Source organism: Cnephaeus nilssonii (assembly GCF_951640355.1).
Source record: "Cnephaeus nilssonii genome assembly, chromosome: 5".
NCBI lineage: Eukaryota > Metazoa > Chordata > Mammalia > Chiroptera > Vespertilionidae > Cnephaeus > Cnephaeus nilssonii.
The window spans coordinates 20,137,442-20,160,412 of NC_137076.1; the positions used below are offsets into that span (position 1 = coordinate 20,137,442).

The following is a 22,971-nucleotide window of genomic DNA, read 5'->3' on the forward strand; positions in this document are numbered from 1 at the left end:
ACATAGCTCCGCCCCTCCGAACTCTACGGGTTATTTTTAACCAATCACCGCAGGCTTGAAATCACGAAAGGCGGGAGCAGGGCGGGGCTCTCGTGAGATTGGCAACAGCCTCAACCATTAGTATGAAGCTACCCTGAAAGAGACAGCATCGTAGCCTAATAGACGTGAAGTCAGAGCTGGGCGTGAACCAATGCGGTCGGGAGGCGGGGCTCCGTTATATGTAGAAAGAGCCCGGGGGATTGTCACGGCAATCTCCGCGTCTGACGTGCGGGGCACCTGGCGGGGTTCTCAGGCACAGTGTACGCCGCTGCCATGAGCTACACAGGTGAGCCCGGCAGGGTCAGGAGTCAGGCCCGGGTGGGTAGGGACGAGGACGTGCCAAGGCCGCTCCAGGCTCGCCCGCGCCTCCCCCAGGGCCGGGATACTGCTCTCTCTGCGGTCACAAAATGGCGCCGCGGACGGGTCCTCTCAGGTTCGCGCCCCTCAAGCTTCGGCTCCTCGGTGCTCTGTGCTTGCACCTTCGTGCTCTGGCTCTCGGTCGCCCGAGATTTTGGCTTCTGTCGCCTGTGTCCGCGAGCTCCGGCCTCGGGGCCCGAGGTCTTTTCTCCCACCACCTCCGCCACTAGCCTGGACTTTTCGGACCTCGCAGCCTCAGGTCGCCCTTTCTCAGGCTTCGGCCCTTCTGATCCGTCAGCGGGCTCGGCTGCCGTCGCCATTGCCTCACCGGCCCCCCAACCCCCCACGCTCAGTGTCCCTGAAAGATGTCGCAGCTCCTCCTGCCCCTTGCCAGCCCCGGGCTGGGAGACGCTCCAGGCCCCGGGGCGAGCAGTAGATATTTGGAAGGTGTGGACTGAGCAGGGTACCTTGGGTCCTGAGGGCCTGAGCTTGAGCCTTGCCTGGAATGGCTCATTTCCATGGTAATTCATTCACCATCTGTCAGATTCATCGTGTCAGGTGCTGAATAGGCAACAGGAATACGGCAAGAATTCCTCAAGCAGTTACAGGGCGGGGCAGACCACAACAAGCAAACAAATGAATATGGGCTGTGTGCTGGGGTGGTCAGTACCCCCCGAGGGAGTTGTTCTATTACGTGGGGTGGTTGGAGACAGCTAAAGAGGTGACATTTGAGCAGAAGCCAGAATAGAGTAAGGGAATTAAGAATATCTGACCTAGGGGCTAGTAGCTGCTTGGCTCCTTAGAAGTTCTGCCTGGGAGGCCAGTGGGGCTTGAGCAAAAGGGAGGGTGGATGATGAGATGGCGGGGGCGGGGGGAAGGCTGTGATATGCTTGCATGGCAATTGTAAATCATCCGTGGATGAATTGGACAGCTGGGTTTGTCTTGGTAGTAATCACCGAGGCTGCTCAACCAGGAGCCATGGACTAGGCCTCCTCCCCCTTTGAGGGGAGTGTTAGGCTGAGCATGTGTGGTTGCCTGGTAACCAGCATTCTACTGTGGAATGTTGGGGACTAAGAATGGAACCTGAGCCTCTGGGGCTCCTTGGTAGGCTGCTTTAGGTTGGCCTGGCAAGGAGGTGTTGCCAGGCCTCCCTCCTCTGGCCCCCAGGTCAAGAGTTTGGCAAGAACCCCAAGCAGTCATCCCTTGGCCCAGTGGTTTTCAACCAGGGCTGATTCTACCCCCCCAGGGGACATTTGGCAATATCTGGAGATACTTTGGGTTGTCTTGTCTGGTGGAAGGGGGTGCTACTGTCATCCAGTGTATAGAGACCAGGAATGCTGCTAACCATTGTGCAGTACACAAGATGGGCCCCACCACAAAGCATTATCTGGCTTGGAAATCAGTGATGCCAGGATTGGGCAGCCCTGTCCTAGCATTTGTGTAGCTTTCCTGGTTCAGGAGGAAAGTCAGTAGGGTTGTTACTGACATCTCTGTAACTTAGATGTAATCCTTTTCACTAAATCTTAGTGTGACCTGGAAGACAGTTCTGTGGTGGTTAGGGGCAAGACTGCTGAGGAAACCAGAACATGAGTGATTAGGTGCTGTGGGGAAGTTAAAAATGGAGATTTACATTTGTAGACAAGGACACGGAGTTGGAGAGGTCACTGATTGGCCACATCTGAATTTTAACTCCAGATCTTGTGGGCTCTGATTCTGTGTTGGAGTGGGTACTGAGCTAGTGAAGCTAATGAGGTAATTATTAGTTTGTTCTTGGTCTTGATCAGCTGAAAACCACAATAGCTTTATGCTTCTCACTTTTAAAAAGCTGACCACTAAAGTCAGAGGCATTTTAATCCTATCTCAGACAACTGTTTGCCCTTAAGGAGAAGTTCTGGAGGCCTAAGCAAATGTTACCCCTCTTACTTCTAGAATGTGATTAAAATAATTTATCTTTCTGATAACTTGTCCAGCTTTTGAACTTAGTTTATGTGTACTTGGGAAAGGAGTCTTTATCTCTGCACTGAGAGGAAAGATGAAAGTAATGGAAACATAGGGTAGAAAAATCCAACATCAGGTCTTAAATGATACCAAATTTTTAATAGGAATCTTTATTATCTCACAGTTATTGTGTGTGAGGAATACACAAATAGTTTAGCTGGATGGTTCTGGCTTGGGATCTCTCATGAGGTTACATTTTTTATGTTAGTCTGGACTGTAGTCACCTCGAGGCTTGACTGGTGCTGAAGGACTCACCTCCAAGGCGACTTAAACTCTCCTGGCTGGTTAGGTTGGTGCTGGCTGTTGGTTCCTCACCAGGTGGACCTCTCCACAGTCCTACTAAAGGGTCCCCCACCATGGTGGCTAGTTTTCCCTTGAGTGAATGAGCTAAGGGAGAACAAGACGGAAGTCTCAGAAGTCGTATTCAGTCATTTTTGCAAAATTCTAGCTTGAGAGGACATTCCACAACCTCCACCAGGATGTGGGCTAGCACCCAGTAATTAAATGCATTATTTCTATACCAAGTGGGGTAAAGAAAGACCGTCATTGCCCTCACAGGTAATTTTTGTCCCCAAATGAGTGTTGTACCACATTTGAGGGATCTTGGCCCTGTCCCCTTTGTTGGCTGTGGTGAGGACAAAATGAAATAATGCCGGGAAAGCTCTTAGCACCCTTCGGGGAAAATACTTGCTGCTGTTGCTGTTATCTTTGTTGCTGGGGTCTTTAAGAGATGAACTAGAGAAACCATCAACAAATATGTGAATGCTCACCCCAGAAGGGCACTTGATGTATGCTTTTGTTATTGGAGGTGCTGGTTTTTATTTTTAGGTCATGAGTTGGCTCTGATGGGAGTAGGCAAATGTTACCTCTTATGGTATCTGTCATAATTTCAGTGCTATGGGTAAATCATTAAAACATTTTGTTTTAAAATATATTTCTTTATTGATTTCAGAAAGGAAGGGAGAGGGAGAGAGAGATAGAAACATCAATGATGAGAGAGAATCATTGATCAGCTGCCTCCTGCACGTTCCCCACTGGGGATCGAGCCCGCAACCCAGGCATGTGCCCTTGGCTGGAATTGAACCTGGGACCCTTCAGTCCGCAGGCTGACGCTCTATCCACTGAGCCAAGCCGGCCAGGGCAGTGGTTAGATATTTGATACAAGTATTTTTCTCATTTAGCTGAATGGTAATTTGGGTACTCATTTGAGTTACTGGTTTAAAAATTATTTGAAAATTTGAAAATTTTTATCCAATTCTTTTGGTGTAGCAAGTTAAACATAGCCTGCCTTTCCATTGGTTAATATGTTCTGGGGTATAATTAAAGTGTTCAGAAGCTAGAGTTTAGGCTTTCCAATGAGGGTCAGGCCTACCAGTCTATACTAAATAGTAGTTTTAGGTCATTGGCAGATGGCTTGTTTTGGGAAATTAACCATGCTGTGCATATGTTTAGGCTTTGTCCAGGGATCTGAAACCACTTTGCAGTCAACGTTCTCAGACACCAGTGTTCAGCCCACCTGTGATTATGGTAAGTGTGGGCCCCTGGGAACAGAGGGTGAGTGCTCTGCCTTCTCCTAGTACCAGAGCAGTCTGGTGTCTTGTTAGTTGCCTTTGACCTTGATGTCTCCCTGTCTTGCTTTTCTAAATCCAAACTTTTATAAAATGGTGTGGTGGGGTGTTAGAGTAGCTGGCACTCCCCCCTTGGAGGCAATTATGGGAGAGATGTCTGTGTTATTGAACAAGTTGGAAATCTTGGGGCTAGAAATGATTGGTTCCTTTGACCCTTTAACTTTTTGTTAGAAGTCTGTGACAAACCTCTGGCTTCAGAAAATCTTCTTGAGGGTCTGCGAAGGGAAGTGGCTAATTAAAGTCAAAAGGATTGGAATGAACAGAAACCAAGCCATTAACTTAGCCCCAACGTAGTGTATGGGTCCACTGTGCCAGAGAGGCTGCCTGTCTGAATTTGGTGGTTCAGGCCATTTCAAGCCAGGCAGTACCTCACATGTATGGTTGAGGGAAAATCTCTGATTTTTCAAATGTGGACAGACACACTAAATTTAATTCAGAAGTAATCAGCCAACAGGGTCCATAGATATTCTGTCAGCATGCTTCGGCATTTGTAACTACGGATAAAGCTGGTCTTTCCATATGGAGTTCTCTGACGCTAAGTGTCTGTTGACAAAGAACCCTCTTTGGAATTAATAAGGATAAAGTCTTGGTTGCTGAGATGGGTAGTTTGTTTTACTACTAAGGTCTGGGGAAAGATTGAGCCTACATGGTGACATTCCCTCAGGAGTCACTGAGTAAATGGACATAGTAAGCTACCTGAAGTATTAGCAGCTAGTCCCTGCAGGAGAGAGACTTAAAATGTTTTGAAATTGAGTAAGGAGTTATCAGGTATTTCATAAATGAGGAAGAACTTGGTTTGCATGGCTTCCCTCTCCTGCCCTCCTTGCCTCACTTCTTTTATCCAAACATAGTACCAAATTGCATATCTTTTTTGAATTGTTTTCCCTCTGGTTTACATATTCTGGGTATAAGCATTTTATAAGATGTGCCATTTGCAAATATTTTCTCCAAGACTGTGGCTTGTCTCTTTATTCTCCTGTCAAGTGTTTTTTGAAGAATACAAGTTCTTCATTTTGATGAAGTCCAAGTTATCAGTCTTTAATAGATTGTGATTTTGGAATCACAAGAAATTTATGGTATCTAAGAAATTTATGCCTAACCCAATGTTACAAATATTTTCTTTCTAAGTTTTTTCTTTTTTAAAATATGTTTTTATTTTAGAGAGGGGAGAGAGAGACATAAACATCGATGTGAGAGAGAACATCAATGATTGCATCCCGTATGTACCCTGACCGGGGATCGAACCCGAAACCTGGGTATGTGCCCTGACCGGAATTGAACGGGCACCTTTCAGTGCACGGTATGGCAAACAACTGAGCCACACTGGCCATGGCAAAACTAGGTTTGTGGGGTTTTTTTTAAGAGAGGGCGGAAGACCCTAGCTGGTTTGGCTCAGTGGATAGAGTGTCGGCCTACGGACTAAAAGGTCCCAGGTTCCATTCTCGTCAAGGCCACATGCTCAGGTTGCGAGCTCTATCCCCAGTAGGGGGCATGCAGGAGGCAGCCAATCAGTGATTCTCTGTCATCATTGATGTTTCTATTTCTCTCTCCCCTCTCCCTTCCTCTCTGAAATCAATAAAAATATATTTAACCAAAAAAAAAGAGAGAGAGAGAGAGGGAGGGAGGAAGGGAGAGAGAGAAGGAAAAACATCAATATGAGAGAGACACATTTATCGGTTGCCTCCTAAACACGCCCCAACCAGGGATTGAACCTGCAACTTAGGTATGTGCCCTTGACTGTGAATCAAACCCGCAACCTTCTTGTGCATGGGATGATGCTCCAACCAACCAACCAACCCACGCTGTCCAGAGCCCTAAGTTTTCTTTTAGGTGCTTCATAGTTTTATGTTTCTTTATTGTTGGAAGTATTATATATGTCCCCTCTCTTTCCCCCATTCTCCACTTCTATCCTGTCCCCACTCCCTGCGGCTATTTGGTGTCTTTTTTGGTTCCATATAAATTTTTGGAATATTTGTTATAGATCTGTGAAATATGCTGTTGGTATTTTAATAGGGATTGCATTGAATCTGTAGATTGCCTTGGGCAGTATGAACATTTTAATGATATTAATTCTACCAATCCATGAACATGGTATATTCTTCCATGTGTTTATATCTTCCTCTATCTCTTTTCAACCTCATGTAGTTTTCCAAGTACAAGTTTAACTTCCTTGGTTAAGTTTATTCCTAACTGTCTTAATTTTTTTGTTGCAATGGTAAGTGGGATTATTTGTTGAGTTTCTCTCTCATTAGTGGTGTATAAAAAAGCCATCGATTTTTGGGTGTTAATTTTGTATTCTGCTATATTGTCCAATTCATTTATTAAATCTAGTAGATTTTTGGTGGAGTCTTAGGAGAGATCTTTACTTCCTCCTTTTCAATTTGGATGCCTTTTATTTCTTCTTGTTTGATTGCTATGGCTAGGACTTCAAGTACTATGTTCATAAGAGTGGTGAAAGGGGACATCCCTGTCTTGTTCTTTGGGGAAATGGTTTTAATTTTTGCCCATTGAGTATGATGTTCACTGTAGGTTTGTCATATATGACCTTTATTATGTATTGTTGTCGACCTCTCCCTTAAAGTCCTCTAGAAGTTTTTTATATATTTAGGTGCTCCTATATTGGGTACATATATATTTACCAGGGTTATATTCTCTTGTTGGATTGATCTGTTTAGTATTGTGTCGTGACCTTTATTGTCTCTTGTGATGGCCTTCGTTTTGAAGTGTATTTTGTCAGACATGAGTATTGCCACCCAGCTTTCTTTTTTTCTATTTGCGTGGAAAATTTCTTTCCATCCCTTTACTCTCATCCTGTGTGAGACTCTTGTTCTGAGGTGGGTCTCTTGTAGACAGCATATAACTGGGTCATGTTTTTATAGCCATACAGCTACCCTATGTCTTTTGATTGGAGCATTTCATCCATTTACATTTAAGGATATTATTAACTAGAGGCCTGATGTACAAAATTCGTGCAAGAATAGGCCTTCCTTCCCCTGGCAACCGGCACTGGCCTCCCTCTGGCACCTGGGACCCGGGCTTCCCTCACAGTCCCAGTTTCGTCTGGTCTAATTAGCATATTATGCTTTTATTATTATAGATAGGTACTTATTTATTGCCATTTTAATTCTGTATGCCTATGTTTCTCTATTTCTTTCTTCTCATTACAGCAGTCCTGTTAGCATTTCTTTCTTTTTTTTTTTTTTAGAAGCAAAGTTTGTGGTGTTTTTTAAAAATATATTTTTATTGATTTCAGAGAGGAAGGGAGAGGGAGAGAGAGATAGAAACATCAATGATGAGAGAGAATCATGGATCAGCTGCCTCCTGCATGCCTTCTGCGGATTAAGCCTGCAACCCGGGCATGTGTCCTGACTGGGAATTAAACTCTGACCTCCTGGTTCATAGTTCAATGCTCAACCACTGAGCCATGCTGGCTGGGCCCTTTAGCATTTCTTGCAATGCTAGCCTTTTTTTTTTGGTCTGGGAAGCTCTTTATTTTACTACCTATTTTGAATGATAGCCTTGCTGGATATAGTAACCTTGGTTTCAGATCCTTGCTTTTCATTATGTTGAGTATTTCATGCCATCCCTTCTGGCCTGTAGAGTTTCTGATGAGAAATCAGCTGATAGTCTATGGGAACTCCTTTGTAGGTAATAAATTACTTTTCTTTTCCTGCCTTTTAAGATTCTCTTTTTGTCTTTAATTTTTGTCATTTTAATTACCATGTGTCTGGGTATGGGCCTGTGTGGGTTCTTCTTGCTTGGTACTCTCTGTGCCTCCTGGACTTGTGTGAGTTTTTCCTTCACCAGGCTAGGAAAGTGTTCTGCCATAATTTCTTCAAACACATTCACTATCCCTTGCTCACTTTCTTCTCCTTCTGGCATACCTATTATGCAAACATGGTTACATTTCATGTTGTCCCACAGTTCTCTTAAACTGTCCTGGTTTTTTATTGTTTTTTTCTTTTTGGTTCTCTGAGAGATTTTTTTTCTACCCTGTTTTCTAATTTACTGCTCTGTTCCTCAGCTTGCCCTAATCTGCTGTGTATTCCTTCCACTGTGTTCTTTATTAGTGCTATGTCATTCTTCATAGTTGCTAGGTATTTTCTCATGCGTTGAGCATCTTTGCCATCATTATTCTGAACTCTGTGTCTGATAAATTTCTCCATTTCACTTAGCTCTTCTGGATAATTCTCTTGTTCTTTCATCTGGAATTGTATTTTTGTCTCCCTTTTGTCTGTCTGTTTGGGTTTGTGACTATGTATTAGGTAGATCTGCTATGCCTCCCAATCTCTAGAGCAGGACAGTGTCAGGTGCTGTTTCTGACTAATTGGATCAGGCAAAGACTGAAAGCCTCCAGAGACCCACCTCTGCTAGCAGACTGTGTTCAGCCTTGAGTAGCCTCCCATAGTTTTATGTTTTCCATTTATTTTGTGATCCATTTTGAGTTAATATTTCTACAAGGTGTGCAGTATAGCTGAAGATTGTTTTTTACTTTCGTTGAAAATCAATTGAACATATATATGTGTGGGTCTGTAACTGGAGTCTAATTCTGCTCCGTTGATTTGTACGTCTAAATTTCCTCCAATACCAAACTGTCTTGTTTACTGTATAGTATGTCTTGTTTTTCCAGAATTGACTTGGATATTTTATTTCCTTTGCTTTTGCATATACATTTTAGGGTTAGTTTATCCATTTCTATAAAAATACCTGATGAGATTTTGAGTGGATGGTCTTGAATCTATATATTAGTTTGGGAGAATTAACATCTTAACAATATTAAATTTTTTGATCCTTAATACTCCATTTATTTAGACCTTAGATTTCTTTAATTAGTGTTTTGTAGTTTCCAACACACAGATCCTTCACATATTTTGTTATGTTTACACTTAAGTATTTCTTAGTGCTAAGGTAAGTAGTGGTTTTAAAATTTTCAGTTACTCATTGCTTAAATGTAGAAATTGGGCTATTTATTTTATTTTTTATTTTATTTTTTTATTTTTTACATATTTTACTGATTTTTTACAGAGAGGAAGGGAGAGGGATAGAGAGTTAGAAACATTGATCAGCTGCCTCCTGCACACCCCCCACTGGGGACGTGCCCGCAACCAAGGCACATGCCTTTGCCCGGAATCGAACCCGGGACCCTTCAGTCCGCAGGCCGACGCTCTATCCACTGAGCCAAACCGGTTTGGGCTATTTATTTTATTTTATATTTTGGTATATTGCCTGTAGTAAACCTTGCAAAGTTCACTTATTCTAGTAACTTGTAGATTGCTTGAGATTTTTAAAATGTAGATAATCAATGTTGTGAAAGTATGGGGACAGTTTTATTTTTCCTTCTGGCTTAAATTGCAAGAATAGTGTAACAACGTTTAAATAACATTTTGAGAAACAGTCAACCACTTTAATGTTTAACATTTGTCAGCATACCTATCTTAGGTAGTTGAATTATATAGGTGGATAGAATTATGTATACTGCTTTATTTTATTTTATTTTATTTTTTTACTGTAGCACATTTCCTTGTGCTACAAAAAGCTTAATAGATTTTTTGATGCCTACATGAGATATTTCACTGAGTATTTGTTTTTGCTCTGTAAGTATTGCTTACTATGACCATCTCCTTTTTTCTTTTTCTTTTTTTTTAAAGTTCTTAATATTCCCTTTGTTAACAATGGTCTTAACCTTTCTGGAGATGAAAGTGAGTTTGGGTGTTCTTTAGGAAGGGACAAGTCTCAGCGGGGGGGGGGGGGGGGGGGGGAGTTGTCTCCAAATGCCATAGTGTAGACCCAGCTGGGGAGCCCATCAGTGTGTGGGTTGCTCCAGGTGAAGCAATAGCACATAGAGAGTGCTTGTCCGAGCCCATCATAGCAGCCTGTGCTTGTGTTCACCGAGTCAGTATCCACTCCTGGTTCCTTCACTTGTGCTTCCAAAATGTTCCGGTGGGTCTTCAGCAGCTGAACCCTAGGAGACCATATTCTAGCCTCACAAGCATAGCCCTGGTGGGTCTGCCTTGACTCCCTGCTCCCAGTCCCATCTCCTTTTGTGAATAGTGTCCACTGTCCCTGGTGCAAACAGCCACATGGTCAGACTCTTGTAGCTGCCAGGGGTAAGTGCATTTATTCCTTGTGTGCCTCTGCCAGCCTTTCTTCTTACCTGTCACTCTGTTTATGATTTCCCACTTCCAGCTGACCATTACTACTCACTAGTTAGCAGTGTCTCACTCCTTTAACATGCAGTGCCCCGGGCCTGAACAGTGCCCAGATCTGCCAGTCTGCTCTGTGTGCTCAGGATGATAGATGTTGAATAAATGAATGCATGAGAAGCCTCTCCTTTGGTTTTCTCAGATGAAGAGGATTTTTATTTGTAAGCTTTTTTATGCTCACATTCATTAAACTTAGTGGTCATCTAAAGACCCTCGCTGGTTTTTGATGCCTCCACATCCTGTTTGTGCACTGTATTGAGGAGGATCTCGACCTGTCCCTCATTTTCCCTGGTTCATCTTTTCAGTGTGTGTGTTCTTGCTCTGCTATGGCTGGATTCTGCCATTTATCGTGCTGCCATCTCACTGAACTTTGGTCCTGCCCTGAAATGAGCTTGACTTGTCTGCAGGGCAGAGAGAACCAGAAGTAGGAGATGACTCTGGGCATTCACCAGAGACATTGGGAAGTTGGGTTATTTGTTCTCATGGATTCCCCTGGGTAGGAAGTATGTCTGCTTCATACTTTGTCAGTTCTAAGTGGCTTTGTGTTCCAGAAGGAATGAATTTTTCTCGTGTACTATGATAAACTCCAGAGCATATTTAGTTTATAATCCAGATTGAAGTTGTGTCTTGTCCTTCCCTTGGCTGATGTGTTCCAGCACAACACGCTCACACAATTTAGGGGCTCAGTGGCCCTTCCTGTTAAGGCAGACATTTGAAGGATTAGGGTGGTAAGCTTCTCTACTCCATCCAGATGGCTTTGTTGTGCAATTTGAGTGACATGACTTCAGCGTGGATGTGGACTCAGTGCTGAGCTTCTTATACAGCAGGATCTGTGTGAGGCACTGGAACCACTCTCCTTCTCCTCTAATTGGTGCTTAGCCAGGACTGGTGTAATCTTCTCATTTTGGCTCCTTAAGGGAGTATAGGAGTCAAATTCCTTAGCTGAGAGTGTTTTGAAGGGGACACTCCTTGAATAGCAGATGGTCAGATCCACAGAAGGTGGAGTACCAGGGCAGCGAGTGGCCTGGATCATTTATGTGGTTCTGTCAAGCTCCAGACTCCTCAGTTAAGGGCAGGTTCAGTCTCTTGCATCCAGTCAGATACTGGAAGTATTGTCTTCGTTTGTTCCTGAATTAAACTCTCATTATATTGTAAGACGTAATTATCCTTTTGCTTTTTGTAGGATATGGAACTTGGAACTCTGGGACAAACAGAGGCAAGTATCATTTCCATGATTGCTGTCTTCTCCCTTGGGATTGAACTGGTTGTATGTTTCTGCTGGGTGGGATGGGTGCCTTTGGGGGCTCTGGGCTGGCTGCTCCTTCACAGAAGGACTCCTTGGGTGGCTAGTGTCCCAGATTGTCGCTGCAACAGAAAATGTCCTTGTTTCTGTGCTTGTTTCTGTCTCTGCCTCTCTTTTCCCTGTCCCCACCTCTCCCCACCCCCCAGCCATCTCTGTCTATCTCCTTCGTTACAGGCTACGATAACTATGGTTATGGCTATGGCTATGGCCAGGATAACACCACCAACTATGGGTATGGTATGGCCACTTCAAACTCTTGGGAAATGCCTAGCTCTGACACAAACGCAAACCCTAGTGCTGTGGGTAGCACCAGTGCTGATTCCGTTTTGTCCAGAATTAACCAGCGCTTAGATATGGTGCCGCACTTGGAGACAGACATGATACAAGGAGGCGTGTACGGCTCAGGTGGAGAAAGGTGAGTAGGTGCCTGCTTAGGGGCTGAGGCTCTGCAGGCGCGCCCCTGTCTGCTGCCTGCTGGCTTCTCCCTCGCAACAGCCTCCTTGTCGGCTTCCTCCCTCCTTACTCTGTTCCTGGGGCTTTCTGCTGGGATCCAGTGCACTGACCATATCTGGCTTTGCTCCCCTACCTACTCCCTCCCCTACTGGCTGGTGGCCAATCTCTCCCCAGCTTGTAAGGGAAAGAGCAACTTGGACCCCGCTGATTTTACTGTACCCTCCAAATGGCTCTTAGGAGCAGTGTTAAGTGGCCCTTCCTTTTAGAGACAACCATTTGGAGTTCGCACGAGACTGCATCCTACCCGCCGTCAGGGCAGGACAGATGGGATTGAGTATGAAGAGTTAAATGAGCCTTTGGGGTTCACCACAGTAGACTGGGCCATCCCCACATAAAGAACAGGGCAGATATGGACACTTCCTGGCCACTTTTCAGTACCTGACAGATGTGCACCTGTTGAGCCTCGGAAGCGGCCTACAAAGAACTGTCCCTGTCCTCATTATGCAGGTGGGGAACATTAGGCACAGCAGGTCACACCATTGCTCGAAGGTGCCCAGGAATAACTGGTGGAACTGGGCCTGGCACTCAGACTTGCCCTACTCCACAGCATCGTGCTATGGGTATTTGTTACTGTCTGAACTGGTGCTAGTCCAGGAGTTCTTGGGCCCTACCAAGAGGCTTCAGTGAGGCGGGCACACATATTTTTAGTATAAGGTGGAGTGGAGTAGCCTAATGGCTCCAGCTGACAGATGGGGAGAGCAGAAAGTAAGTAGGGGCCTTGCTGGGCACTGGTGGGGTCAAGAGAACTCCAGAGCCACTGGGAGGCAGAGGGACTTGCTTGCATGGGCTTTGTAGCAAGTAAAAATGTGGGAGGAACCCCAGGCACACCCCCCTGCCCTCAACAGCCATGGTACTTAGAGCTGAGGTTGTGTAGCAGTGAACACTTCCTGTGCCTGTGAGACCGGGGGTGGTGGGGGTGGTCTGGGCCTGTGGGGCTTTGGTTGCAGCCGAAGTTAGAATGGCTCTCTGCAGTGCCTTGTCAACTCCTGTGGCAGGTTTGGCCTATTGCTGTGTAGGGTCAGTGCCCTAACTGCCCCCATCCCCACCCCTGTCCCAGGCTCCAGGTTGATGTAATAGAGCATTTTTTTCTAGTCCTTAGGCAAGCTCATCGTTTTTCCTGGGAAACACTCTCCATTTTGTACCCCTTCTCCTTTTGGGTGGTAAGGGGCTTTGGAGGGTTTTGGGGGTTCCCCCAGTCATGTGGGATGAGATCAGCACAGGTTCCTTATTGGCATTATCAGCCCATTGGACAGACAGTTAATGTGCCGGAGGATGTTGGGATGCTCGGCTCTATTCCTCCCAAGGAGCAGCCTTGGTGTTGTGGCTACCACAGACATGTACATGTGCTTCCAAAGGGTTGAGGGCTATCCGGTGTCTCTGTCCCTGAGACCCTCCTCCTGTCATCAGTCCTTAGGGTCCCCAGGCTGGTGAGTGTCCACATGCAGGCTTGGGGATACCAGCTGAGGGACCCTTCCTGTTCCTAGAACTCTGCTCCTGAGAGGCCTTTTACCTGGCATTTCTGAACATTGAGCCTCTCCAGCAGGGTGGGTAGGTGCTGGAGGGAGGTTTGGGGGAAGGCAAAGGCAACAGGACCTGAGGCCCTCCCTGATGCTTGCCACCTGCCTCTGCAGATATGATTCCTACGAGGCCTGTGACTCGAGGGCTGTCCTGAGTGAGCGTGACCTTTACCGGTCGGGCTACGATTATGGCGAACTTGACCCTGAGATGGAAATGGCCTACGAGGGCCAGTACGATGCCTACAGAGACCAGTTTCGCATGCGTGGCGGCGACACCTTTGGCCCACGGGCTCAGGGCTGGGCCCGGGACTCCCGGAGTAGCCGGCCAATGGCCTCAGGCTATGGGCGCATGTGGGAAGACCCCATGGGGGCCCGGGGCCAGTGCATGCCTGGTGCCTCCCGGCTGCCCTCCCTCTTCTCCCAGAACATCATTCCGGAGTATGGCATGTTCCAGGGCATGCGTGGTGGGGGTGCCTTCCCAGGCGGCTCCCGCTTTGGGTTCGGGTTTGGCAATGGCATGAAGCAGATGAGGCGGACCTGGAAGACCTGGACCACAGCTGACTTCCGGGTGAGTAGAGGAGGCCTTCCCTTCTGGCTCTTGAGTGGGTGGAGGAAGGGGCCTGGAGCCATCTATCCTGACCTGGCTCCTTCTTTCTGACCTAGACCAAGAAAAAGAAGAGAAAGCAGGGCGGCAGTCCTGATGAGCCAGACAGCAAAGCCTCCCGAACGGACTGCTCAGACAACAGTGACTCGGACAATGGTGAGCCAGGGCACTGGCTGCTGCCCCTGCCCCTGCCCCTGCCCCCTCCCCCCTCCCCCATGGGGCTCCTGGGCTGAGCATGTCTCCTCTTCCAGATGATGGTACCGAGGGAGAAGCTGCAGATGGCACTGAAGGTGCAGATGCTGTGGAAAAGGGCTGCAGAGCGGTAAGTGGCTCTGGCCCTGTGTGCTCTGTCTGCAGGAGTGCCGGTGAAGAGTGGGTTGCCTGGGCACCTGAGCCACAGAAGAGGGCTTTCACAGGCCATCCTGAGGCAGCTCTGCACGCATGCATGATCGCCACAGGGAGACAGGGAGCTCTGGTCGAGGGAGCGAGGCTGTGGGGAGGCTTTCCAGCCAGGGCGGAATGAGCCCTCCATGCAAGGGCTGTGGGGAGAATGTGAGGCACCTGGCCCAGTGCCTGGCAGGTAGCAGGGCCTTGCCATTTAGAGCCATTATAAACAACTACATATGCTTGACGTTGGCTTTTTGACACTGTGTCTTAGGAAGGAGAAGATGAAGAGGGAAAAGAGGAGGGGAAGGAAGACAGCAAAGAGGATGCAGACAAGGGTGAGCGTTCTGAGTGGCCTGGGTGTTGGAATGGTTCTCCCAGGCGCTCATGGTGGGAGGCATCCAGCTGAGGGCAGGATTGTGACAGAAACGTGGCCAGCTTGGGCTTTCCCTTGTGGGGCTGGCAGGGGGCTCCTTGTCCTCTACCCCTTCATACTTTGTCCCTGTTCTTCCCAGACAAAGGCTGTGGGTGGCAATGGGCCCTGCCTAGCACGTTGATTTTGACTTCAGGTGGGGGGAACAAGAAAAAGTATGGGTGGACCCCAGGCACATCCCCTGCCCTTGGTCTCTCAGTAACATGAAGTTCAAGTCCTCAGTGGCCAGTGTCTGAGCTGGGACCCTTGGTGCAGTTTTTACGGCTCTGGTTTGCGTGTCCTCTCCCTTAGCGCCTCTCCAGCCTCTGTGTTGGGAGTCCGTGTCCCCCCACCCGAGTGATGAGCGCCAGCAGGTACTTAACAGTAAATCCAGCCTCAGCCCACTATTGCCGCGGTGGCCGGTGTGGGGGTGGGCAGGGCCATGTGAGCTTTGGGGTCTTTGCCCCTGGGGGCTACACTTAAGCCCTAGCCGCAGCCTCCCTGCATCCCACCACCCAGGCCCTCCCCACTAAAACAGCCTCTCTTTGCCTCCAGCCTCCCTGTGGTCCACTCTTTGGAGCGTGGGTGTCCTGGAGAGTGGTGGGGTCAGCACGTGCCCTTTCCTTTTAAGGCCAAAACTGCTCCCTGTCCAGCCCAGGGTACCTACCTGCTCGAGGCCAGAGGCCTTGCTCAGGCAGCTGCTCAGAATGGACCCGCTGGAGTAAATGGCAGGTGATGCAGCTAGAGGCCACAGGGCCTGCCCTCACCTGTTGGAGCCACACTGGTAACTATGTCCCTTTGTTCCCATAGGGTCCCTGAGTGCCCAGGATGAGAGTGGCCAGACAAAGCACAAGTTACAGGCAGGCAAGAAGAGCCAGGACAAACAGAAGAAGCGGCAGCGAGACCGCATGGTGGAAAGGTAACCACCTTCCCTGCAGCCCTTTGCCTCTGCCTCACAATGGGGCTGCTACCAGGCCGGCAGGGCCATAGCTCTGCCGTCTCACTGCCCTCGGCCTCCCTTGGGAGCCTCCACCTGTTCGGCCATGCATGGACCCTGCTTCCCACCCGGCCCAGCTCCCAAGGCCTGGCTCATCCCCTGTCCCTCTGTGCCCGCCTGGTGACCACTGTCGTCTTTGGCCTGAGACCTGACACTGCTCAGCACCGTTGCCCAGAAGCTCCAGTGCTTGGTTACTTGGCGCGGGAGTCCGGAGGTGCACTGGGGGCATGGTGCCCCTGCGGGAGGGGGCCTGCTCATCAGAGACTCAAGGTCCAAGGTGCCTGTGCCACCACAGCTAGCTGCCAAGAGGCCACCGCCGTTCCCAGGAGAGATGGCAGCACCTGTGGGCTGTGGCAGCCTCGGGCCTGCGCTCTGCCCTGTCCACTGGCCCTGTCAGGCCAGGCCTATCTGCGGCTGAGCCCTTCACGCCCCTTGGTCGGGTCTGTCTGCCCTCAGGGCTCCCGTATTGGCGCTTGCCTCCTCCTCCTCCGCCTCAGACTCTTGCTCTTGCTGGACCTTCCTCAGCCTCGCCGGCACCTGGCCCCTGGGCTCTCCAGAAAAAGCTGACCCCGTGGCCCAGATAAGGACGTCCGGCAGAGGTAGGGACCTGCCCCGAGGCCTCGGTGGCGGCTGGCCTCCTCCGCCCCTTGCCACGGCGGCCTGCTCCAGCCCAGGCCCCAGACCCTGGGCTTCTGCTGTGAACACCAGGCCCAGACAGAGCACCTCGCTCAGGTGACGCCAGGTTGCCCTCTGGCAGGCCGGGCAGGCGTCCTCCTTCCAGATCAGACTGGTCTCTTCTTGGAAGAGGAAGATGAGGCAGCAGGTGCCCAGACCTGCCTGCCTCCCATCCCTCCCGACACCACCCCCAAGCACTCTGAGCAGAGGATGGGCTGGGCCTTTCAGTCCCCCAGGCCCCAGGAGGAAGATGCAGCACCTTTTCTGGCCCTGCCTCGGGACTGCGTACTCCACTCTGCACCTCAGGGCCACCTGGCTCACGCCAGGGCATCCTTCCTTCTGGTCCCCAGCTGGGCCAAGTACACAAGCTCCTGCCCAGCCTTGGTAGAGAGGCCTTCCGGCTACCTTCCAGCGATCCTTGCCTGTTGCAGCAGCTGCTGCGTCAGGCTTCAGCAGGCTTCAGCCTCCTGCCTGTGGGAAGGAAGACTCCTCCCCTGCCCCCTACATTGCAGTAACTACAGCCTACAGACTTTCTGTCCCCTCCTACTCCCAGCCCCACTGGTCTTAGCCTGTCCCCCTGCTGGGACTGCACTTCAGAGGCCCGTGAGAAAAGCCTGTTTCAGGGCTTCGGAGCTGGGTTGGGTGAGGCAGCAGCACTGCTCCATGGGACACTCAAGGCCTCAACCCCTCATTTCCCTCCTGTGGCAGGATCCAGTTTGTGTGTTCGCTCTGCAAGTACCGAACCTTCTATGAGGATGAAATGGCCAGCCACCTTGACAGCAAGTTCCACAAGGAGCACTTTAAGTACATAGGCACCAAGCTCCCCAAGCAGACGGCTGACTTTCTGCAGGTGAGCCTAGAAGCGGCACACTGCTCCACTCTTCTCAGTCCCCTCAAGACATAGAGCAGCCCACATGAACCTTGGTCTCTCCTCGGTGTCTCTGGCAGGAGTATGTCACCAACAAGACTAAGAAGACAGAGGAGCTCCGAAAAACTGTGGAGGACCTTGATGGTCTGATCCAGCAGATCTATAGAGACCAGGATCTGACACAAGGTGAGGCAGTTCCATCTCACTCCCACCGACATGGCCTCGGTCTGCCCTCTTTCTGGTCATGACTCCCCTCTTTCCCCAGGGACTGTTTGGGAGAACAGCCTTAGGCTCACGTGGAACTTACAGGGTGAAGTGAGGAGCTAGCCTGGTGTTTTTCCCAAACTCTTGGGTTTGTCTTAGGCTCTTGGTACCAGTGGCAACTCCCTCCTTTTTCCCTACAGAAATTGCCATGGAGCATTTTGTGAAGAAGGTAGAGGCAGCCCACTGTGCAGCCTGTGACCTCTTCATTCCCATGCAGTTTGGGATCATCCAGAAGCATCTTAAGACCATAGATCACAACCGGAATCGCAGGGTGAGTGGCCATCCTGTGGGGAGGTCCTGGAGTTATAACCTGCCTTCCAGTTAGGGATTGCAAGAGGGTGCAGGGGGAAGTTAGACATTTCTGGCCCAGTGCAGTCACAGAGAGGAGTGGGAAATGGAGGCTCTGCTGGAGGAGGTGACATCAGAGTTGGACCTTAAGGAGCAAGTAGGCTATGGAATATGGGGATCTCTATGTATATTGGGGCCAATGTCCAAATTAGGTTCAGAAACCAAGCAGAAGTGTACAGTATACATGTTGCTGGAGGAGGGGTTGGACTTTAGAGGTTCACGAGGGGTGGGCTGAAGGGTCTGGGCTTGCTCCTGTAGGCAGCAAAATTTGTAAGTAAAGGACTAATAGGATTAGAGTTAGTGTTGAACTAGATGGGCTGCTGCACAGAGATGTGCCTCCACCTTGGGAATGAAGACAAGGGCAGGATAAAAGTGCTGTGTAAGGAAGCAAACAGGAGGTAAGAATGAGTGAGTGATAAGGAGTCTGGAATATCTCAGATTTCTAGCTTAAGTACCTGGTGGACAGTGGTGCTACCATGATGGGGAAGGCAGTATATGGTACAGGTAAAGGAACATATTTGGCAAGAAATTGAACAAATTCGGTCTTTTTGTAGTGAATCCTCAGTGCCTAGCACAGAAATCAGAGTAGGTAGGGTTTTCTGTGTGTTTTGTTTTGTTTTTTGTTTGAATGGATGACATGCCAGGTTGGAGGTTAGAGATCAGGTGGGGTTGGAGGGGACTGTGCAGTAGGGAGAGAGCTAAAAGGACCAGGCCTGGTATATTACAATTAATTGATTTTAGGTATTAAACCACCCTTGCATACTGGGATAAGTTCTGCTTGGTCATAGTATATAATTTTTTTTCATATGTTAAGAATTTTTGCATCTGTATTCATAAGAGATATTGGTCTGTGGTTTTTGATGATGTCTTTGATTTTGGTATCAAGGTAATACTGGCCTCAAAGAATGAGTTGGAAAGTTTTTTCTCTTATGTTTTTTGGAAGAGTTGGTAAAGAATTGGTATTAATTTTTAAACAAGAATTGGTATGTATTCTTCAAGAGTTGGTAGAATTTGCCTCTGAAGCCATCTGGACCTAGGCTTTTCTTTGTAGGTAGCTTTTCTATTACTAATTCAATTTCTTTACCTGTTATTGGTCTATTTAGATTTTTTTTTTTTACTCAGTTTCAATAGTTTTTGTCTTTCTAGAAATATGTCCATTTCATCTAACTTACCTAACTTATTAGCATACATTTGTTTATAGTATTCCTTTATAATCATTTTTATTTCTGTAAGGTCAGTAGTCCCCTTTTTACATTTCTGATTCTAGTAATTTGAGTCTTTTTTTTTTTTTTGTGGTCAGTCTTGCTATATATAAATCTTAGTTAATTTAATTGATCTTTATAAAGAACACTTTTGGTTTCATTGGTTTTCCTCCCCCTCATTTTTCTCTTCTCAACTATATTAATTTCCACTAGAATATTTATTATTTTCTTCCTTCTGCTTACGTTTTAGGTTTAATTTGCTGTTCGTTTTACTAATTTCTTAAGATGGAAAGTTAGGTCTTCTCTGAGTGCTGCTTTCACTGCATCCCATAATTTTTGGTATGTCATGTTCTCATTTTTCATTCATCTCAAGTTATTTTCAAATTTCTCTTCTGATTTCTTTTTAAATTTTTTGGTTATTTAAGAGTGTCATTTAATTTCCATATATTTGTGAATTTCCCAAATTCCTTTCTGTTAGTGATTTCTTTTTTTAAAAAAATATATTTTATTGATTTTTTACAGAGAGGAAGGGAGAGGGATAGAAAGCTAGAAACATCGATGAGAGAGAAACATCGATCAGCTGCCTCCTGCACACCCCCTACTGGGGATGTGCCCACAACCAAGGTACATGCCCTTGACCAGAATCGAACCTGGGACCTTTCAGTCCGCAGGCCGACGCTCTATCCACTGAGCCAAACCGGTTTTGGCAGTGATTTCTAATTTTATTCTATGTGATCAGAAAACATACATTGGTTTTTTTTTTCAGTCCTTTATAATTTACTGCGGCTTGTTTTATGGCCCAGAATATCCTAGAGAATGTTTCTTGTGCACCTGAGGGAAAAAATGTGTATTCTTCTGTTGTTGGGTGGGGTGTTCTATAGATATCTGTTATGCCTATTAGCATTTATAGTGTTGTTCATGCCATTTATTTCCTTGTTTATCTTCTGCCAAGTTGTTCTATATATTAATAAAACTGGGATATTGAAATCTTCAACTGTATTGTTGAATTGTCTGTTTCTCCCTTCATTTCTGTCAATTTGTATTTTATGTGTTTTGTTGCTCTGTTAGGTGCATCTATAATTGTTATGTCCTCCTGATACATTGACCCCTTTTATCATTATAAAATGTCCCTTTCAATCTTAGTAACAGTTTTTGTTTTATATGTTATTTTTGTCTAATCGTAGTATATCCAGTTCCCTTTTCTAGGGTTGATGTTTGTATATCTTTTCCCATTCTTTTACTTTCCGTTTACTCATATCTTTGAGTCTTTTGGATCTACAGTGTGTCTCCTATGGACAGCATATAGTTTGATCTTGTTTTATTATCCAGTTGGACAGTCTCAACCTTCTGAATGGATCATTAAGCCATTTACATTTAATGTTGTTATTTATATTATTGTACTTACATCTGTTCTAACCCCATTCTAGTTCCACCATTGCTTTCTGTTGTATTAAAAGTTTTCAGTGTAAACTTTAATTTCTTTAATGATTTTTTGGTACTACATTTTTGGGCATTATTTTCATAGTGATTTCTCTAGGCTTTTCACATATTAACTTCTTTAAAATCTTTTTCTGGAACTCTTCATTTGGATTCTTCCTTTGGATTTGTTTACCATTTGTAGTTATTTCCTTATTAGCCCAAGACAGCTTTACTAACCCCCCTCTCTTTGTCCTGTTATTGATAAATGTATTACATTTCTGTATGTCATAGGCCATACAATACAAATACATAGTTTTATGTAACTGCTTTTTAAATCAGTTTGGAAGAAAGGGAAAGAAATATGCATTTATAGTGTATTTTATAATTATATAATTACCTTTATTGTTCTTTCATGTAGATTCCCTTTACTGTCTGGGATCATTGCTTTTACCTTGAAAAACTTGCTTTGGTTTCTTTCTTTTTTTTTTTAGTTGATTTCAGAGAGGAAGGGAGAGAGAGAGAAACATCAATGATGAGAAACAATCATTGATTGGCTACCTCCTGCACACCTCCTACTGGGGACCGAGCTCTCAACCTGGTCATATCCCCTTGACTAGAATCGAACCCAGGACACTTCAGTCCGCAGGCTGACGCTCTATCCACTGAGCCAAACCAGCTAGGACTTCCTTTGGTATTTTTTGTGTGGTCTGCTAGCAGCAAATTCTCAGTTCTTTTTTTTTTTTTTTTAATATATTTTATTGATTTTTTACAGAGAGGAAGAGAGAGGGATAGAGAGTTAGAAACATCGATGAGAGAGAAACATCGATCAGCTGCCTCTTGCACTCCCCCTACTGGGGATGTGCCCGCAACCAAGGTACATGCCCTTGACCAGAATCGAACCTGGGACCCTTGAGTCCGCAGGCCGACGCTCTATCCACTGAGCCAAACCGGTTTCGGGCAAATTCTCAGTTCTTTATTATGGAATGTCTATTTCACCTTCATTTTTGAAAGACAGCTTGGCTAGACATAGGATTCTTGGTTGACAGTTTTTTCTTGAGCATTTTAAATACTAGTATGTTATCCCACTACTTTCTGGCCTCATTTCTGATGAGAAGTCAGCTTTTAACCATATTGGGATTCCTTTTTAAAAAATGATTCATTTTTCTCTAGTCGCTTTTAGGATTTTACTCCTGTCTTTGGCTTTCAGCATTTTTATTATGATGTGTCTTTGTGGATCTAATTTATTTGGAAATTTGTTGAGCTTCTTGGATGTGAAGATTAAAGTTTTTCATCAGATTTGTGAAGTGTTGTTGTTTTTTTAATATATTTTTATTGATTTCAGAGAGGAAGGAAGAAGGGGAGAGAGAGAGAGAAACATAAATGATGAGAGAGAATCATTGATCAGCTGCCATTTTCTTGTTGATCTTTCCTGACTGGAAATCAAACTGTGACCTCCTGGGTCATAGGGCTGCTTTCAACCACTGAGCCATGCCAGCTGGGAAGATTGGTGAAGTTTTTAGCCATTATTTTTTCAGATAATTTTTCTGCTCCTTTCTTCTTCTGGTGCTCCCATTATGCACAATTGGGTCACTTGTGTTAAAGGTTGTCTGAGACTGACTATTCCTTTTCCTTCGTTATTTTTTCTTTGCTTTTCAGATTGTATGATATCTACCCATCTACAAATTAGCTAGTTCTTCTGTCATTTCAAATCTATTGAGCCCCTCTAGTAAATTTTTCATTTTCATTGTATTTTTTAGCTCCACGATGTGTATTCATTTCTTTTTTATATCTTTTTATTGATATCTATTTGATGAGCCAGTGTTATCATGCCTTTTCCTTCTTCCCATCCCCCACGTCTTGTGATTGTGTTTCTTGTCTATTTGTTTAGTTGACTAGTAAAATTATTTTAGTGAAGTCTCTTTCCTCCCCACAATGTGAAGCCTCTGATATTGTGCCTTGGAGTAGGAAGCCATAGGCAAGTGCACAGCTATCCTGAGATAACAGTGGTTTATACAGGGCTCTCTTTGACGGTTTCTTTCCCAGACTGCACTCAGCTGTTACACCTCCACAAATTGTTGGTTGATTTCTCTATTTCTTTCAACAATGCATTGAGTCATTAAATTGTTCCTCTGATCTAATTAAATTTGGGCTACTTTACAGGGATCATTTTTTTAATTGTTTGAGATTTATTCTGAACCCAGGAAGGTTCTTAGCTGTCTGTTTTACTGGTTCTTTCTGGT

The 22,971-nt window shown here is 46.2% G+C and overlaps 1 protein-coding gene across 4 annotated transcripts in view; it reads left to right on the forward strand.

Annotated features, from left to right (window-relative positions):
• Window positions 1-220: 220 nt before the first annotated feature.
• The window catches only part of AKAP8L (A-kinase anchoring protein 8 like), a 28,617-nt gene continuing 5,866 nt past the window's right edge, over window positions 221-22,971 (forward strand). The window contains exons 1-13 of one of the 4 annotated variants that reach the window (XM_079770610.1): window positions 221-325; window positions 3,847-3,921; window positions 11,409-11,441; window positions 11,703-11,760; window positions 11,863-11,943; window positions 13,673-14,126; window positions 14,222-14,318; window positions 14,414-14,484; window positions 14,821-14,884; window positions 15,769-15,877; window positions 17,339-17,480; window positions 17,579-17,684; window positions 17,903-18,033. In XM_079770610.1, coding sequence (XP_079626736.1) covers window positions 313-325; window positions 3,847-3,921; window positions 11,409-11,441; window positions 11,703-11,760; window positions 11,863-11,943; window positions 13,673-14,126; window positions 14,222-14,318; window positions 14,414-14,484; window positions 14,821-14,884; window positions 15,769-15,877; window positions 17,339-17,480; window positions 17,579-17,684; window positions 17,903-18,033 — 1,434 coding nt within the window. In that variant the 5' untranslated portion in view covers window positions 221-312. The other 3 variants (XM_079770609.1, XM_079770612.1, XM_079770611.1) reach the window with 3 other exon arrangements.